This window comes from Heptranchias perlo, chromosome 6 (assembly GCF_035084215.1).
Source record: "Heptranchias perlo isolate sHepPer1 chromosome 6, sHepPer1.hap1, whole genome shotgun sequence".
Classification (NCBI taxonomy): Eukaryota; Metazoa; Chordata; class Chondrichthyes; order Hexanchiformes; family Hexanchidae; genus Heptranchias; species Heptranchias perlo.
Genome location: NC_090330.1, coordinates 10,198,614 through 10,219,613, shown reverse-complemented (window position 1 = coordinate 10,219,613; position 21,000 = coordinate 10,198,614). Strand labels below are relative to the sequence as shown.

General features: G+C 43.7%; 1 protein-coding gene across 2 annotated transcripts in view; it reads right to left on the bottom strand.

The window, feature by feature from the left end:
* Nucleotides 1–4,274: 4,274 nt before the first annotated feature.
* LOC137322730 (P2Y purinoceptor 8-like) overlaps nucleotides 4,275–21,000 on the bottom strand; it is a 34,743-nt gene continuing 18,017 nt past the window's right edge. The window contains exons 2-3 of one of the 2 annotated variants that reach the window (XR_010963221.1): nucleotides 14,873–15,018; nucleotides 13,191–13,350 (exon numbers count right to left, since the gene is read on the bottom strand). Coding sequence is in view for 1 of the 2 variants with exons in the window: in XM_067985728.1 (XP_067841829.1) it covers nucleotides 10,669–11,727 (1,059 nt within the window). In the remaining variant the exon portion in view is untranslated. Of the gene's footprint in view, nucleotides 11,794–13,190; nucleotides 13,351–14,872; nucleotides 15,019–21,000 lie in introns of those variants that run through there. The other variant, XM_067985728.1, reaches the window with a different exon arrangement.

Here is a 21,000-nt window from a genome sequence, read left to right as displayed (position 1 = left end):
AGGGGTGGGATTTTACAAACAACTGGGATTTTTCCCGTACTGGGGGAAACACTCCCAGTTCAAATGGACGTGTTGCAGCCATCAGCCTGTGGCAGCTGCAAAGGTCCATTTGACAGGTGGTGGGAGGGAGACCCTCACTCATTGCAGGAGGCCACTCTGTCACTTTGGACAAAGTTTGGCCTCCACCACCCTCCTCCTAACAATCAAATTCACCAACTTGCACACTTACCCTGGGGTCCAGACACATGTACCTACCTTGCGGACCCCCTCAGATGTACATCTTCCGGATGGGGGCCGCCGTAGCTGCAGTCATGCCCTCCTCGGAGGGCGAACAGCATCACCAACCTCGCCGGCCATGCCGTCCACCTCTGACACGTGGAGTTCCACAACACAGTGCTGTGACACACCCACCTGCACAGCAGGAGGGAGGGCAACGGCAGAGAGAGATGTGTCGCAGAGGGCACTACCCTCGCCACGGGGTCCACAGACCGAGGCTCAGCTTCCTGGACCTCTCTGAGCAGCAGTGCACACGGAGGCTCAGAGTCACTCGACATGTAGTTGTGGACATCTGCAGCCTCCTTCATGCCGAGCTGCTCCCGGCTGGCCCGAGCACCATCTTCTTACCTGTCGCTGTCAAAGTCACCACTGCCCTCAACAGCTTCTCCTCTGCAACCTTCCAAGGTGCCACCGGGGACATCGCCGACGTCTCTCAGTCGTCTGCACAAAAGAGCCCTGGCAGTAGTGGTGCCAATATAATATGTTATGTGAGTTGCTCAGAAATTAAATATAAGTAAAAACCATGACAAACCCTCAAACACCCTCGTGCATCCCCTTCATGCTCACGACACATTTGCCTTACGCTGCCTACCGCACATATGTGATGCATGCCCTGTGGCTGCAGCACAGGTAGTGGCAGGTTGAGTGAGGCTGACCGTGAAAGAAATGCATGAGAGGGTGAGTATGAGATAGAGCCATGAGATTGTATGAGGATTGGGTTGAGTGGTAGTGGCAGGATGAGTACTGGCGAGGTGAGTAAGTGCAAGTAAGATGAGGATGAGGTTTGAGTGGGTATGAGGGGTGATGTGACAGAGTAGTGTTGGCAGTGCAGAAAGAGATGTGGGTGGGGGCAGTGATGTGGCAGACGGAGTGTAGGGGAATGAGTAAGTGTACTCACTTTGGCTGACCTACTTAGGTCATTGCAGCGCCTCCTGCACTGTATGCAGGTGGGCGATATGTTGGTGGTGCAGGTGACCTCCTCTGCCACCTTGAGCCAGGCCTTCTTGGTAGCAGAGGCAGGCCGCTTCCTCCCGCCCGCCAGGGGGAAGATCTCTGTCCTCCCCCTCCTCCTCACCCCATCCAATGATACCTGGAGTGAGGCATCATTAAACCTGGGAGCAGCCTTCCCCCTGAGCTGCTCCATGCTGTAATTTTTCCTATTTCTTGCAGCATCAGTCAGTGGAGGACTGCCCCTTTAAATAGAGCTCCTCCAGCTGACAGACCTTACTGCGCATGCACAGCCCGCCCGACGCGCAGCTCTGCAGCGGGGAACCCGGAACAACAGGTAAGTGGCTTCAATTAGCCTGCGATTGCGCACGGGGCAGACTGATTTCACCGGGCACGTTACCCACGCGCCCAATAGACCCCCCCCGCCATGAACTCGCCGCCCTGGTAATATCGAGCCCTTTGTGTCCTCATCGCAACTTACTTTTCCACCTATCTTTGTATCATCAGCAAATTTGGCCACAAGACACTCTGTTCCTTCATCCAAGTCATTGATATATATTGTAAATAGTTGAGGCCCCAGCACTGATCCCTGCGGCACCCCACTAGTTACAGATTGCCATTTTGAAAATGACCCTTTTATCCCGACTCTTTGTTTACTGTTAGTTAGCAAATCCTCTATCCATGCCAGCATGTTTCCCCCAATACCATGAGCTCTTATCTTGTGCAGTAATCTTTTATGTGGCACCTTATTGAATGCCTTTTGGAAATCCAAATATACTGCATCCATTGGTTCCCCTTTATCCACCCTGCCCGTTACTTCCTCAAAGAACTCTAATAAATTTGTCAGACACGATTTCCCCTTCATAAAACCATGTTGACTCTCCTTGATTGTATTATGAGTCTCCAAATATCCTGCTACTACTTCCTTAATAATGGATTCTAGCATTTTCTCAATGACAGATGTTAGGCTAACTGGTCTATAGTTACCTGCTTTCTGTCTCACTCCCTTCTTGAATAGGGGTGTTACGTTTGCGGTTTTCCAATCTGCTGGGACCTTTCCAGAATCTAGTGAATTCTGGAAGATTACAACCAATGCATCCACTATCTCTGTAGCCACTTCCTTTAAGACCCTCGGATGCAAGCCATCAGGTCCAGGGGACTTGTCATCCTTTAGACCCATTAGTTTACCTAGAACTTTTTCTCTAGTGATAGTGATTGTTTTTAGTTCCTCCCTCCCCTTTGCCCCTTGATTTTCTACTATTATTGGTATGTTATTAGTGTCTTCTACTGTGAAGACAGATACAAAATATCTGTTCAATTCCTCTGCCATTTCCTTGTTTTCCATTATTATTTCCCCAGTCTCATCCTCTAAGGGACCAATGTTTACTTTAGCTAGCCACTTCCTTTTTATATACTTGTAGAAGCTTTTACTGTCAGTTTTTATATTTCTTGTTAGTTTACTCTCATAATTTTTTTTCTCCCTCTTTATTATTCTTTTAGTCATCCTTTGCTGGTTTTTAAAGTTTTCCCAATCTTCGGGCTTACCAACAATCTTTGCCATGTTGTATGCTTTTTCTTTTAACCTGATACCATCCTTTACTTCCTTAGTTAGCCATGGTTGGTTCATCCTTTTTGTGGAGTCTTTCCTCCTCACAGGGATATATTTTTGTTGCGAGTCATAAAATATCTTTTTAAATGTTTGCCTCTGCTTATCCATCATCATACCAGCCAATTCCGCCCTCATTCCTTTATAATTGCCCTTCTTTAATTTTCATACAGTAGTTTCAGATCCAAGATCCTCGCTCTCAAACTGGATGTGAAATTCTATCATGTTATGATCACTGCTTCCCAAGGGATCCTTTACTTTGAGATCATTAATTAATCCTTTTTCGTTACCCATTACCAGATCCAAAATGGCCTGTTCCCTGGTTGGTTCCCCGACGTATTGGTCTAAGAAACAGTCCTTAATACACTCTATGAACTCCTCCTCAGGGCTATTTTTGCCAATTTGATTTGTCCAATCTATGTGAAAGTTAAAATCGCCCATGATTATTGCGTTACCTTTTTTGCAAGTCCCCCTTATTTCCTGATTAATATTTTGCCCTACAGTGTAGCTACTGTTAGGGGCCTATATACTACTCCCACCGGTGATTTCTTTCCCTTGCTATTTCTTACCTCCACCCAAATTGATTCGACATCTTGATCTTCTGAGCCAAGATCATTTCTCACTATTATACCAATTTCATCCTTTAGTAACAGAGCTACCCCACCACCTTTACCTTTTGTCTTATCCTTCCAAAATGTTAAATAACCTTCAGCAATTGGCTAGAGCTGCAGCTCGGCTAATTACAAAAAAAAAGAAAGACTTGCATTTATATAGCGCCTTTCATGACCTCAGGACCTCCCAATGTGCATCACGGTCAATGAATTTTTTTCTGGAAGTGTAGTCACTGTTTTAACTTAGAAAACACAGCATCGAGTTTGCACACAGCAACGTCACGTGAACAGCAATGAGATAATGATTGGTTATTCTGTTTTAGAGATGTTGGTTGAGAAAGAAATATTAGCCAGGACACTGGGGAGAATTCCCCCTGCTCTTCTTCGAAATAGTGTCATGGGATCTTTTACATTCACCTGTGAGGGTAGACGGAGCCTCAGTTTAACATCTCACCTGAAAGACGGCACCTCTGACAGTGCAGCATTCCCTCGGTACTACACTGGAGTGTCAGCCTAGATCTTGTGCTCAGATCTCTGGAGTTGGATTTAAACCCACAACCTTCTGACTCAGAGGCGAGAGTGCCACCAACTGAGCCACTGCTGACACCTAAGACAGAGATCGAGGGAGGGGGAGGGTGACAGAGACAGAGGGAGGGGGAGGGTGACAGAGACAGAGACAGAGGGAGGGGGATGGTGACAGAGGCAGGGATCTTGAGTCACAGACAATGAGAGACAGATTCAGGATTCATACATTCCTATTCTTTTCAACCTTGAAGGTATCCTGGCTCTTCAACCACATGCTGACGCCATGAAGCACAAAATAACTTAACGCCTTTGTTTCAAAAATATCAAATAACTGTTTATTCAAAAGATTGCAACTCAGGAACAGAAATCAGTGAGGCAGCATTGGAAGCAACCCATTGCCAAGGAATCAGGAATCAGTTCACTGTTTCATCAGTCCGCCAGCAAGCCAGTGTTTATTGTGGCCAGGGGATGGAATGATATATCGATTGAGATGAATATATTCCAGTTCACAAGACCTCATTTAGAGAAATGCTCCATGCAAGCACAGATTATTACACACTAAAAATACAGTATTATTCAACATGACAATTCAACAGTCAGTTACGTAAGAAGTATTTTCTGAAAAGCGCAGAATAAATAGTGCAGAGTTGTGCAATCGGATAATTTGAATAAAGTAGCATTGAGTGCTCTGAATGCATATTTTTTCAATCGGTTATTGCAAGCTTATTCCATGTTTAAAAAAATCCCTAAAAACTTTATAACAAACATTCAAATACTAATGCTTTGGTGAAAACAAACAAGCAAATTATTAATAAGTGCATGAGAATGTAAGAAAATGGGAGAGAATACAATTCATTCAGCCTGTCCAGCTCACACCATCATTAGCTTCTCTCTCAAAACCTGTAATATTATGCATTCATAAATATATTTATATAGATAACATATTAGACTTGCTCATTCATTGTTTTTGACTTCCTTTTGGAAGGAGGATGAATGAAAGAGAACAATAGCATGTCAATGAGATTTATATCAATTTGATTGTTTCTGGGGGAAAATTACTTTGAACTAAATTGCGGGAGTCGGACAAGGGGACAGAGGTTCAAACCAAGGCAAATTTAGGACTGATGTCAGGAACCTCGCTGTTTACACAGGGTGATCAACACGTGGAATAGATTCCCAGATACAGTGGTGGAGGCACAACCCCATCGAAACAATTGGATGCTGCATTGGGGGGAGTTTAGGGTCGTTCTGATTGAAGGAGCTAAGATTGGCCAAATAGCCTTGCTCATCCGTAATTATCTTGTGAACACATCAACCGCATTTAGAAGTGGAGAATTTCAATACAATACAAATGTCCAGAATTTTTCACTTTTTCTTCTAAACGAAATTAAAGAAAAACTCAAATCTAAAAGCCAAGCAATCTATCACTCTACCACTATTGTCATCTTTTGGTTCCCTGTCCATTAAAACAACAATCCTTTCAATCACCAGTTCATTTTGATTTCAACTTATCGCTCTGCGTCGTTCTGCAAACGAAGTGCGTGAGTGACATTCTCTGTCCACAGCACCCGCTGTTAGAAATGGTTCCAGCTGGAAAAGGGATTTCATAGAACTGACCCTAGGAACACTTTAGAAGGCATGGATTTTATCTCAGCGAGTAACCCTAAACAAACTTTAGACAATCGGATTATGATTGAGATGGATTTTTGAGTGAGGGCATGGATCACATGTAATGATCCGTGGGTTGTAGTGTTATTTGCAGTTGTTTCAACTTTATTATTTTCAGTGAGATTTTTTATTAGTTTCCACTTCCTCAGTGTTGATTAGAGAAAAGGAGCAGCATAAAGTAGATAACACACAGGCTGGTGCGTATACATGCCAGATAACATATAGGCTAGTGTGTATGCATATTGGACAATACTCAGACCATAATGTGTTACGGACTGGATAACACACATGCTAGTGTGTATAATACTGGATAACACACAGACCATAATGTGTTATGGACCGGATAGCACACATGCTAGTGTGTATAATACTGGATAACACACAGACCATAATGTGTTATGGACCGGATAGCACACATGCTAGTGTGTATACATACTGAATAACACATAGACAAGTGTGCGTACATACTGGATAATACAGTCTGGTGTGTATACACACTGGATAATACATAGTCTAGTGTATATACATACTGGATAACACATAGGGTAGTGTGTATACATACTGGATAATGCCCAGGCTGGTGTGTATACATACTGAATAATACTTTGACCAGCACGTATTACATATTGGATAACAAGGAGAGGTGATGAGAATTTTTTTATGCAGATGGCTGAGAAGACACAGAAACTGTGGTGGAAGCAGAATCGACAATAGAAATATTCCATTACACAGTGCAGACATCCCTCACTTTGCAGAGCACAATAATTCACTAAAAGAAAAATAATTTATTTTATGGACTTTCCTTGTAATCGAGTGCAATTGTCACCAATTACTTTGTTGGTAAGCTTGCGGCTGTAATCTGGGAAACAAGTTTAAAACATTCCTGTCCTACTATACAACATCGCAACAGAATCAAATTGGCCTAACGAGTTACCACTGCAATTCAAAATGATAAGAATCGTGCGACAGTTGTGTGTGAAAAATAATCGAAATATCTAAATACAAAAACACAGATACCAATCTAACCTCAGATATCAGATCGCTAAAGACCTGTTCTCACGATTTAGGATAACACCTTAAGACCTTTATTACGTTGTAGCCTTGTAGCTCTCATACTGTCCATAACTCTACATGCCTTTACTGCTCCAGCAGTTTGGTTGACCAGGGCACTCCATTATGAGTGCTCTCAGGTTGGCCAAAGAAAATATGGGGTGGATTCTTTTAAAATCCTCAATCCACATTGCAGCCAATTTGCGCTGCTAGTGTGCCGGGGACTTTGCTATTGCATCTTTAATTGGCCAAACTGCCGGCTCCCTCACATGTAGCTTCACTCACTGGATGATAGATGTCCCTCTTCAACAGATGGCTTAACATAAGAACATAAGAAATAGGAGCAGGAGTAGGCCAATCGGCCCTTCGAGCCTGCTCCGCCATTCAATAGGATCATGGCTGATCTGATCCTAACCTCAAATCTAAATTCATGTCCAATTTCCTGCCCGCTCCCCGGAGCCCCTAATTCCCTTTACTTCTGCTCCATCTGATTAGTCTGCTAGGCAAAGTGATGTCTGGGGTTTGGCTGCTGTTATGCACACATCTCCAAGGAGCTACAAATGAGAGTTGGGAGTATACTCCTCGATTTGAAGTTGGTTAATTCAAATTACTGGTTAATTCGATTTTTTTTCTGTGGAAAAAAAAACCTGAATTATTAGGACCAGCCTAGAATACGGAGACCAATGGACGAGTCCCTTCACCACACGGACTGCAGCAGTTCGAGAAGAAGGCTCACCACCACCTTCTCAAGGGCAACTAATGCTGGCCTTGCTATCGATGCACATATCCCAAGAATGAATTTTTAAAAAGTCACCTAAAGCTATATCAAATGTGTGACTGCCCTAGAATCATAAGTGCAATCCTAAACAAGTACCTAAGATGCTTGGATAATTCACTCACTTATTGATTTATTCTGTTTACTTTTTTTTGGGGAGGGGTTGGGGGAGTCCTGGTGTGCATATTAGATTAAGTCTATTTAAGATATCATTCGTTAATGAAAACTGAACATGACGTTGCAGGGTTTCTCAGTGCCAGAGATAACCCTGGCATAGTGTAAGACAACCATTTACACGGTATAAACAGTGATATGAATAGGCTCTCAAATTGCTTAGATGATGGGAATAACACTCATCTTCAACATCCTGGGCAATAATCTGGTGGAGTGGATCACCCACTCATTGTAGAGCCCACCCAATGTTATCAATGGAATGAAAATCAGGCAGGTTCTATAACGGGCGGATTATTGCCAGATTACCACCCCTGTGCGTTTTGATTTTTAAAAATGTCATACGGATACAAGTTGAACGCTTACTAGGAAAAATTGTTCTCTACAAGGTAACAGCAACTCAACAGAATTACATAGAATTAAATAGAATTACATAGAATGTACAGCACAGAAATAGGCCATTCTGCCCAACTGGTCTATGCTGGTGTTTATGCTCCACCCGAGTCACCTCCCACCCGTTTCATCTAACCCTATCAGCATAACCTTCTATTTCTTCTCCCTTGTGTACTTATCTAGCTTCCCCTTAAATGCATCTATGTTACTCGCCTCAACTACTCCTCGTGGTAACAAGTACCACATTCTCACCATTCTTTGGGTAAAGAAGGTTCTCCTGAATTTCCTATTGGATTTATTGGTGACTATCTTATATTTATGGCCCTTAGTTTTGTTCTCCCCCACAAGTGGAAACATCTTCTTTACGCCTACTCTATCAATCATCATTGTAATTTTAAAGACTTCTATCAGGTCACCCCTCAACCTTCTCTTTTCTAGAGAATTTTAAACTGAGGTGCTCATTAGAACCACGAGTAGCGTAAACGAATGTCAGAATGATGAATCTTTGAGTGTATCCTCAGGGACACCAATATGTTGCTCGGAGGCGGGCAAACATCTTGTTTTACACTATAAGTCAGGTTGATCACAATGCTTTGAGATTTATCCCTAGGCAAATTTCATCGTTCGGGGTAGGATGAGAACAAGTGAAGGGTGGATGGCGATGAGACAAGTTTCACTCAATTTTTTATTGATTTTCTTTCCCAATTTTTTTCACTCCTAACCTGAGGGCTCTGACGTTTGCTAGGATATGATTTCATAGGCATCAGCTGGTTCCCTTTATCTCATCTTTGGTGAACATTCTCCACGCATGAAGCTGCATGGCAAATGCTGGCAGACAGTTTGACGGTGACGACATCACAGCTGATGTTAATTTGTACCATCCTAAGTCGCACCAAGTGCCGTTCACCGATCACCCCTCCACTCGCTGACCTACATCGTCTCCTGGTCTGGCAATGCCTCGAATTTAAAATTCCATCCCTGAGATTTCTGTGTTCCTCCAATTCTGACCTCTTGAATAGCCCTGATTTCCACCATTGACCGTCATGTCTTCTGCTGCCAAGGCCCTAAGCTATGGAATTCCCTCCCTAAACCTCACTGCCATTCCACCTCTCTCTCCTCCTTTAAGTTGTTCCTTAAAACCTATCTCTTTGGCCAAGCTTTTGGTCGCCTGTCTTAATTCCTCTTTATGTGGCTTGGCGTCAAATTCTGTCTGATTATGTTCCTGTGAAGCGGTTTGGGGCATTTTACTATGTTAAAGGTGCTATATAAATGCAAATTGTTGTTCTTGCATACAGTTGCACTCTCCAGCAGGCATCGCTGGGAAGCCAAGCTTCCCCTCCCTAATCCAGGAATGCATTAACTTACCTCTTATCCCCTTTGAAAACTGCTCACTGTTGATTTTTTCCTTTACATGTGTGTCTATTCTCTTATCCCCAAAGAGTACGTGACAGATGCAGGCATATAACAATATACATTCACATTTATAATGCTGCGAAAGAAATAATGGGCTGTGTGGATATGGAAAGAGCTTAAAGACAACTTAAACCTAATTTGAAGTACCTTATTTGTCACTATCTCTCATTTATGTTGTCCTTTATGCAAATACACCATGGAATTTGTTACTAATAACAATGAAGACCGATGCAACTGGTGGGTCCTTTGTCAGCAATAAACAATATTTTAATTAATAAACAACATGAACTCGTACTGTATTATTAAAATAACGAGCAATATCATAGCTGTCATATTGCTTACTAATCCCTGAGAGTAATGTTAACTTAGAATGTTAACTGACAAAAAGCAAAATTCTGCAGACGCTGGAAATCTGAAATAAAAACAGAAAGTGCCATAAATACTCAGCAGGTCAGGCAGCATATGTCGAATCTGAGAATGAATCTCAGACCTGTGGTTTGGTGTTCATCCATCTACTGCCAGTGCTACTCAACTACTACTCATTCTCAACATTTGTTTTGTTATTAAAATATAAACTCTGCAATAAGATAACCGAGGAATATTCCCATCAGATAAAGGTTTACCGGGGGTTGGGGGGGGGACACTATGTTGCACATTGTGGATAGAGGAAGGTGGGATTAACTTTTCAAGTCGATGGCCCATCATCAGAAGCCTTGACTGATTTTTAGGAAATGAGAATTAAAATCAAATCTCACCACCCTCCCCCCACATCAAAGTGCCTTAAGTCCATGTCCCCATTGTTACATTCATCTTTTCACCCAGAGCCTGGGCTTAACTGTATTTTGGACTCCTCCCTCACCACTGTCGGTGATATTCAATGTCTGGTCAAGTTTCTGCTTGGTGATACCGGTATAGATGGTTTCCCAACCAAACAAGATGAGGGATTTTCTTGCCATAAAAGCCTCTGGCTAGAAGCCTTAGCTGTGAACTGGGGAAACCAACCCAATTATTATGCCCATGTACAAACATACATCGAATCGGAGAATAAATCTCAGACCTGTGGTTTGGTGTTCATCCATCTACTGCCAGAGCTACTCGACTACTACTCATTCTCAATATTTGTTTCATTATTAATATCCAAACTCTGCAATAAGATAACCAAGGAATATTCCCATCAGATAAAGATTTACCAGGGCGGATACTACATTGCACTCCCTTCTGCCAACCATAATCTATGCTGATCCATTTGTGATATGCAAAGGAGATTGTATCTCCGAAAGCTCAAAATGGTCTGCAAACTTTGATCTCATTGAGAGAATACTCTCCCTTCTGAATTCACTTAAACTTCCTTGGCTTGAGATGTTTTTCATCCCTAAGCACATTCTGAGCTTTTTACGAAACTCTTTGGAGGCAAAATAATAAATGAAGGGATCAAGGCAACTATTTAAGCAGCTCAGGGTGAGAGTGATTTTGTAGGCACTGTAAATCCCTTTTTCGAAAAAGATCCGATTGATCATATGGATGAGAAGGATAAAATTGTTGGGTGCGAAACACGTTATAAAGACCAAGAGCACAATTAAAGCTAAACAAACAGCTCTCCTCTTTTGCTTATTGCTGTGACTTGCAGAGGTCTTGATCAGCTTGGCGATGATTCGAATGTAACAGAACACGGTGGTGCAAAACGGAATCAAGAAAAGGATCCCAAACAAGGTGAAGAGAAATGCTGCCCATGCCGCTTTGGAAGGAAGCATGTCTTTCTTCAGAATGTCAAAGCACGTGGTAATATTGAGCTTGTGAACTTTGTACGTCAAATCTGTTTTCTCCAGTGGCAGCAGGACCATAAGGACAAGGATCCACATTACGAAGCAAGTCACAAGTGCGTACTTTTTTGTCCGCCATCTGGTACAGCTCATTGGTAGCACCACACCCATGTAGCGTTCCAAACTAATACAAGTCATCGTTAAGATGGAGCAGTACATGTTAGCGTAGAACAGCACAGTAACCACATTGCACAAGTCAGCTCCAAAGGTCCAGTTGTTTCCACTCCAGTGGTAAGCACTCTGAAAGGGCAAAAAGACAGCAAGCACGAGATCGGTGATGGTGAGGTTGATCATGAATATGATGGATGGTGTCTTTGGTTTTGTTCGGCAGAGAAGAAAGAAGGAGAACCCATTCCCGGGCAGGCTGATGACGGCAACAATGAGATAAATGACAGGAAGAGTGCTCTTAATCATATTGTTTGAGAGCATCTTCAGAGTATCTTCATCCAACTGGCTTCCATTCACGGCCATGATAAAATGAACCAAAGAGGATCAGAGGCCTCTTAAACCAGATCAGAAGGATGGATTTTCTTCTGACTAAAAAAGGAGAAAAGGAGACACAGTGTTAATAATGATAATTCATAACCAGACCTTCAAAATGAAGAAATCTTTTGATGTCAACGCGAGAAAAATAATATTCATGTTTGCAAGGAAGCTTTATAAATGCTTTGACTGCAGCGGTTCAAGAAGAAGGCCCATCACCACATTTTTAGGGCAACTAAGGATGGGCAATAAATTCCGGTCTTGTCAGCGATGCCCACATCCCGAGAATGAATAAAAAAAAACAACATAGATTATAATAAGTGAACACAGAACTAGAAATCAAATGGTTTTCTATTATTACATCGTACGTCATGCTTCTGTTATAAACAGAATAATTGATACTACCGCAACAATCAACACCAGGGAAACGTTAGGGTTGGGATTTACAATTGAAATTAGTGACTACAACAACTACAACTACATCAACTTGCATTTATATAGCGCCTTTAATGTAGTAAAATGTCCCAAGGCCCTTCACAGGAGCGTAATCAGATAAAATTTGACACCCAGCCACATTTTTTATGACTGGAAGAATATTTCCAGTGGGGTTCCACAGGGCTCAGTATTAGGTCCCTTGCTTTTTGTGGTATATATTAATAATTTGGAGTTAAATGTAGGGACCATGATTAAGAAGTTTGCAGATATTACAAAAATTGGCCGTGTGGTTGATAGTGAGGAGGAAAACTGTAGACTGCAGGAAGATATCAATGGACTGGTCAGGTGGGCAGAAAAATGGCAAATGGAATTCAATCCAGAAAAATGTGAGGTAATGCATTTGGGGAGGGCAAACAAGGCAAGGGAATACACAATAAATGGGAGGATACTGAGAGGTGTAGAGGAAGTGAGGGACGTTGGAGTGCATGTCCACAGATCCCTGAGGGTAGCAGGACAGGTAGATAAGGTGGTTGAGAAGGTATATGGAATACTTTCCCTTATTAGCTGAGGCATGGAGTATAAGGGCAGGGACATTATGCTTGAACTGTCTTAAACACTAGTTAGGCCACAGCTTGAGTATTGCGTACAGTTCTGGTCACCACATTAGAGGAAAGATGTGATTGCACTAGAGAGAGTACAAAGGAGATTTACAAGAATGTTGCCAGGACTGGAGAATTTTAGCTATGAGGAAAGATTGGATAGGCTGAGGTTGTTTTGCTTGGAGCACAGGAGGCTAAGGAGTGATTTAATTGAGGCACAAAATTATGAGGGGCCTAGATAGAGCGGATAGGAAGGACCTATTTCCCTTAGCAAAGAGGTCAATAACGGGGAAGCGTAGATTTAAAGTGATTGGTGGAAGGATTAGAGGGGAGCTGAGGAAAAAAAACTTTCAACCAGAGAGTGGTAGAGGTCTGGAACTCACTGCCTGAAAGGGTGGTAGAGGCAGAAACCCTCAACTCATTTAAAAATTACCTGGACGTGCACCTGAAGTGCGATAACCTACATGGCTTCGGACCAAGTGCTGGAAAGTGGGATTAGGCTGGGTGGCTCATTTTCGACTGGCGCAGTCATGATGGGCCGAATGGCCTCCTTGTGTGCCATAAATTTTCTATGATTCTATGATAAAGAAATATTAGGATAGGTGATAAAAAACTTGATCAATGTGAGGTTTTAAGGAGCATCTTAAAGGAGGAGAGAAAGGTAGAGAGGAGGAGCCGTTTAGGGAGGGAATTCCAAGCTTAGGCCGCCAATGATGGGACGATGGAAATCAAGGATGTACAAGAGGCCAGAATTGGAGGATCACTGTGATTTTGGAGGATTGTAGGGCTGGAGGAGGTTATAGAGATAGGGAAGAATTTAACAAGGGGAATCTGACAAAGTCCCAGCGGGGATCCTCATCTAGCGGGAATGTACAGCAGGAATTCAGGCACGCAAACCCCAAATTGTTCTGGAAAATCATGGGAATGTATACCTCACTTCCCAATACGCTCTCCCATTAGGGAGGCCTTGCCTGCGCTAAGCACAATTTTCATGAAATTACCCCTTACAAACCCATTTCGACATGCGGGAGCTGCGTTTGTTTTTAAGGGTCAGATAAATCACAAGACCATGAGCTAGGTTCGGATGAAGAAAGCCAATCAGCCCATTCTAACTCAGAAGAACAAAGCAGGTCACGGTTGTGAACCAAAAGAAGTGAGTTTCACTTCAAACGATTTGGCAGGTCTGTCATTTCTGAAAGAGGGTCTTAACCTGTCTCATTTTTCAGATGTTACGTATTTCCTGCACGTTTAAATTTCAGATTTTTATCATTTGCAGACTTTTCTTTTCATCTCTACTCTGCTCCAATGGTGTACGTCAACCACAACTTCGACAGAGCATCCTCAACTGCACAAATCTGAATGTCTCCAGTTCCCACACCAGTCATCTTGCAACTTCCCTGAGGCTGACAGTTTAGTGCTAAATTGCATTTGGGTTGAGGTGAAACGGTAACAAACTAATTTAACAAAGATTTTTTTTTGCAGGAGGAACCTTTAATCTCATCAGTCTGGGCCTGTTTTAGGAACATAGCAACAGGGGTAGGCCATTCGGCCCCTCGAGCCTGTTCTGCCATTCAATTAGATCATGGCAGATCTGTATCTCAACTCCATTTACCAGCCTTGGTTCCATATCCCTTAATACCCTAACCTAACAAAAATCTATCAATCTCAGTTTTGACATTTTCAATTGACTCCCAGCCTCAACAGCTTTTTGGGGAAGAAAGTTCCAGATTTCCACTGCCCTTTGTGTGAAGAATTGCTTCCTGACATCACCCCTGAATGGCCTAACTTTAATTTTAAGGTTATGACCCCTTGTTCTGGAGTCCCCCGCCAGGGGAAATAGCTTTTCTCTCTATCTCCCCTATCAAATCCTTTAACCATCTTAAACAGCTCAATTAGATTACCCCTTAATCGTCTATACTCAAGGGATTACAAGTCCTCGTAATTTAACCCTTTTAGCCCCAATATCATTCCGGTGAATCTGCACTGAATTTCAACCAAGGTAAAGCGTGTTCAAAACCCTTAGGGAACCCAATGCATTTGAAATGGAATATTTAATTTAACTATATGAATGAATATTACAAATATCAAAATTCATTAACCTTTTAGAGCACGTTGTTTGGTTTTCCCGCAAAGGTGCTGAGTAATTCAGCAGGGCTCCAGTATTTTTAAGAGGCCTATCAACACTGTTACTTAAGCTGCTTCAGACTGCATGGTGGCACTCCTCCTAATCTTTATCTCAATGATCCTGTAATGCAGAAAGCATACTTCTTTTAGTCAAGCAGAGTTTGATCAGACAGTGTCATTGTTTTATTATTAATCTTTCAGTCAGAAGGTTGTGAGTTCAAACTCCACTATGGACTTGAGCACATAAACTAGGCCAATGCTTCAGTGCAGTGTTGTTGGAGCTGTCGCCTTTTAGATGAACCTCAGTCTCAGGTGGACATAAAAGATCCCATGGCATTGTGCGAAGAAGGGCAGGGAGTTTTCCCAGTTCCCCTGGCCAACATTCCTCCTATACCCACCACCGCCAATCATTCATTCATTTCCTGTTTGTGGGGCCTCACTCTTCCCAAACTGGCTGTTACCTTTGTCCACATCACAACAGTGACTGCACTTCAAAAGTAAGTGAAGTGCTTTGGAATTTCTAAGCTTGTGATAAGTTGCTATATAAATGCAAATTCTTTCTTTGTTTCTCCTTAAAAGAGATACTTTCTTGGCAAAGACTCAACAATATTATTCCTCCAACATTTCTGATGGGCCAGTTCAAGGCTGAAACTTTAGCTAGATCACAGAAGGATATCTCTCAAAATAAGCCCACGCAGTTACCGACTTGCTCACTTTTATTTTGAGATATGAGTCGGATAGCTGTTTGATTGGGTTCAGTTTGCAGCGATCTCACCTCCAAGTCAACAAACAGATGATTTCAACCCCACTGCTTAGGAGTCTCAGCCCTCCCGGAATTACCGGGAGTTTCCCGAAATCGGGGGTCGCTCCCTCAAGCGCTGCCTCCAGCAGCCCGGGAGATCCTCGATTTAAATTTCCCGCCGCAGTGCGCCCCTCCACCCCCGCTCCATGATATCACCCGCAGAGAGCCACGACTGCGTGTAGTGAAGTCGGGAATCGGGGAGTCAGGAATCGGAGGTGTCAGGAAACGGGGGGGGGGGGGCAGGGGTTGGGGGATGTTTCGGCATTCGGGGATTTGGCAATTAGGGAGTTTCGGGAATCGGTGGGCTCTTAAATGGGTGGGGGTCCCTGAAATGGGGGGTCTCCCAAATGGACGTTTGCTGAATTGGGGGGAGCTCTGAAATGGGGGGGTCTAAAATGGGGGGTCTCTGAAATGGGGGGTCTTAAATGGGGGGTCTCTGAAATGGGGGATGCTGAATTGGGGGTGTGTGAAATGGGGGAGGCCTATAATGGGGGGGTCTCTGGAATGGGGGGTCTCTTAAATGGGGGGTGTCTCTGGGGGGGGGGGGGTTCCTTGGTTTCCACTTTTCTCCTGCTCATTGGGGGCCTCCTGGTTCTTCACAACAGCTGCTGGTGCGAAATCATGGGCAAAGATACTCAACTGCACAGGGGACCAACCTTTATAAATGCAATAACATTTAGAATTATAGAATGATACAGCACAGAGGAGGCCATTCGGCCCATCATGTCTATGGTAGAATTCATATGATCAAATGTCACGTGATCAGGCATCACATGGTCAGATATCATGTGGTCAGAATGCCATGTGATCAAACATCCAAGAATGCCTCCAACCAGAGTTGGCAACCCTACCACTGCTGGAAGAGAACAAAAAATCCAGGTGGGAGTGCTGTATTGTCAGAGGTGCAATATGTCAGATGGGCTATTGGACCAAAGTTCCAGCTATATATTTAGGGAGATGAAAAGGATCCCATGACATTATTTGAGAAAAACCTGCTGTCCTGACTAATATTCCTCAATCAATGACATCAAAAACAAAGCAATTGGTCATCATTCTGTTTATGGTAGCTTTTGTGAAAAGTGGCTGCTGCATTTGCTTTAATAACAATAATAATTCATCTCTGGACTAATAATCCAGAGAATGTGAGTTCAAACCGCACCATGGCAGTTTTTGAATTTGAATTCAATTTTTTTTTTAAAAACTGAAATTAATCAGGAATAAAAAGCAGGTATATATCAGTAAAAGTCACCATGCAGATGTATGGGAATACCATCACCTCCAAGTTTCCCCCCAAGTCACACACCATCCCGACTTGGACATACATTGCCGTTCCTTCATCGTCACTGGGTCAAACTCCTGGAGCTCCCTACGAAGCAACACTCTGGGAAGTACCTTCACCACATAGACTGCAGTGGTTCAAGAAGAAGGCCCACTACCACCTGTTGAAGGGCAATTAGGAATGGGCAATAAATAACAGCCTTGCCAGCAACACCCCCGCATGCAGCAAGAATGGAACAACATCCAGACTTGGCTGATAAGTGGCAAGTAACATTCGTGCTAGACAAGTGCCAGGCAATGACCATCTCCAACAAGAGAGAGTCTAACCACCTCCCCTTGACATTCAACGGCATTACCATCGCCGAATCCCCCACCATCAACATCCTGGGGGTCACCATTGACCAGAAACTTAACTGGACCAGCCATATAAATACTGTGGCTACGAGAGCAGGTCAGAGGCTGGGTATTCTGCTGCGAGTGACTCACCTCCTGACTCCCCAAAGCCTTTCCACCATCTACAAGGCACAAGTCAGGAGTGTGATGGAATACTCACCACTTGCCTGGATGAGTGCAGCTCCAACAACACTCAAGAAGCTCAACACCATCCAGGACAAAGCAGCCCGCTTGATTGGCACCCCATCCACCACCTTAAACACTCACACCCTTCACCACCGGCGCACAGTGGCTGCAGTGTGTACCATCCACAGGACTCACTGCAGCAACTCGCCAAGGCTTCTTCGACAGCACCTCCCAAACCCGCGACCTCTACCACCTAGAAGGACAAGGACAGCAGGCACATGGGAACAACACCGCCTGCACGTTCCCCTCCAAGTCACACACCATCCTGACTTGGAAATATATCGCCGTTACTTCATCGTCGCTGGGTCAAAATCCTGGAGCTCCCTACCTAACAGCACTGTGGGAGAACTGTCACCACACGGACTGCAGCGGTTCAAGAAGAAGGCCCACTACCACCTGCTGAAGGGCAACTAGGGAACTCCCTTCCTAACAGCACTGTGGGAGAACCTTCACCACACGGACTGCAGTGGTTCAAGAAGGCGGCTCACCACCACCTTCTCAAGGGCAATTAGGGATGGGCAATAAATGCTGGCCTTTCCAGGGACGCCCACATCCCATGAACGAATAAAAAAAAATGCCCCAAGAATGAATTAAAAAAAACTAATGCACTTCAAAATGGTTCATTTTATTTGAAGCACTTTGAGATGTTTGTAAGAGACATGATAAGGTGCTATGTAAATGCATTATGTTTTCTGTTGGTTATCTCAACACTGTAAATTATGTTGTTGAGTCAGACTATTTACCCCACTGGCCTCCTAGTGATTTACACTGCTACCATTTTTATGTTGTGTTACCAACTTTATTATATATTTTAGGTAACCTTTTGTGCTTACCAAGGTACGAGAATGCTATGCTGGGAAGTGAAGCACTTTAGGGCTGGATTCCCCTCTTCTTATGCTTAAAGGGTCAGGGCAGGACCTCCACTCGCTGCCCAACTCTTCCATGACCCCGGCCTGGTTTCCTGGATCGGGGGTCATTGAGCATTCATCCCAGCCTCCTGGCAGGATCCCCAAGTGCAAGTGGGAGCTCATCAACAGCCCCGAGCAAAATCTGGGCAGTGCTGGAATCCCACTGAAGGCCTCAGCTGAGACCAAGGCCATCAGCAGGTAAGTGCTGGGGGCAGAATAGAGGAAGAGGCGGTGGCTATGCACCCTTTACATCCATCAGGGGACTTTCCCGACCTGGTCGTCCCAAGAAGAAGTCGGAACAGGGATGCATTGGAGGGAAATGGACTGAGAACCTGGGCCCCAGCCCCCTCCCCCACCGACATTTGCAAGCGGTGAGTGGAGAAGAAACAGTCAATGGCAGTCCTTTAAGAGTTTCTTTACAATGGAGCTTACCATCATGTCCATTCTAAGTGGACAATGGGAACCCATCCTAAATGACGGGAAATCACACAGCAACTATTTTAAGTACAATTACAGTAAATGAAATGTGTGAAAGCACAGTCTATAAGGCCAGCTCGAAAATACCACACATTGCGAATTGAGCAGGAATCCAGTGAAATGGATCCCCACCTGATCTCTCAGACCTTTCACACCTATTCTGCACTAGCAGTGGAGATCCTATTGACCAGAAAATCCTCCCTCCCCCAAGTAACCTTAGTGAGTATAAGATAGTCAACCCAAAGGTTGAGTTCTGAATCAGGGTTGCTAAAGTTCAAGTGTAAACTGTGCCAAGGGTGACTTTAATTCAGCTAGATGTGGAGTCATAGTTTTAGTGCCAAACGACATCTGAACTTTCCACACAAATAGATTTCTAATGATTGTGTTATCCTGTTCTAACTTCAGAATTGACTGTATTTTGTGTAGCCTTTTCCTGACTAAGTTTTGAGTCATTTGGATCAGAATTTCTCTCTCATTTTTTGTCACTGGGAAAAATTTCACATAATTTTTTTACTTTAAACCACTTTCACTTTCAAAAAGATGTATCCAAGAAGCTGGTTGTCCCCTATCATGACAGGCATCTCTTTCTTTTTTACGGCTAGTCGTCACTGTCTATGAAGTCCAGTGCCATGTGAAGTTTAAATACTGTTCACCAATCTGAGTGGGCACTTGCAGTATCTCTCTCGCTCTCCAGGGCACAATACAAGAAACCACTTGTCGTCCAAAAGGGTCGCTTTCTTTCACCATCAATCTCTCTTTCCTTTGCAACTTCTCTTGCCTCTTTATTTTATCAATACTACAACAACAACTTGCATTTATATAGCATCTTTAACATGGCAAAATGTCCTAAAGTGGCTTTATCAGACAAAAATTGACACTGAGCCAGGTAAGGAGATATTAAGACAGGTGACCAAAGGCTTGGTCAAAGAGGTAGGTTTTAAGGAGTGTCTTAAAGGAGGAGAGAGAGGTAGAGAGGCAGAGAGATTTAGGGAGGGAATTCCAGAACTTAGAGCCCAGGCAGCTGAAGGCACAGCTGCCAATGGTAGACCGATTAAAAATCGGGGATGCGCAAGAGGCCAGAGGCAAGAATTGGAGGAGGTTACAGAGAGAGGGAGGGCCGAGGCCATGGAGGGATTTGAAAACAAGGGTGAGAAATTTAAAATCGAGGCGTTGCCAGACCTGGAGCCAACGTAGGTCAGCGAGCAGAGGGGTGATGGGTGAACGGGACTTGGTGCGAGTTAGGATGCGGGCAGAAGAGTTTTGGATAAGCTCAAGTTTACGGAGGGTGCAAGGTGAGAGGCCGGCCAGGAGAACTTTGGAATAGTTGAGTCTAGAGGTAACTACTATGATAATTGGTCTTCAACTTTCGTTTCTAAACCCCTAAACTGTGAGCACGCCATCATATTCATCCTTGCTCATTCCTGCGTCTTCACTGTGTTGAAATGAAGACTCGTCACGCTGCCTGTTTATTTCCCAGGATCTCAGGACTGTGGAAATCCTTATCTCCCTCAGTCTTCCCTTCCTCCTAAAAGCTGCAATCTTTTTAAAACCCAAGCTTGGTATTCCCCAAACATTACTTCTTTAATACAAACAAAAGCAAACATGGTGGAAATCTGAAATACAAACAGAAGTTGCTGGAAACACACAGCAGGTCAGCCAGATTCTGCAGAGAGAACAGACAGGGCAATGCTCCAGGAAAAGACCTGCCTAAAACATTGACCCGTCTTTTCTCTCCACAGATGCTGACTAACTTGTCATGTGTTGCCAGTAATTTTTGATTTTCACTTCTGAACCTCCTGATTTAACCTCGGCTTCTCTCTTGCTCTTTTCAACCACGATGGAGTCCTACACAATGACCCCTGCCCCTTCACCTAGGTAGCTCAATCAAGCAAATACATCTATATCCTTCTTGTGGCTTCCACCAGACATCTATTACCATCTACTACACATGATGCTTTTACTAAACTGCAGCTTTGAACTGGTCTTGTGTTTCGAGAAATCTAGAACAATGAGGGGCAACTTTCAACTAGCACCCAATACAGGTGTGAAGTGGACAGGG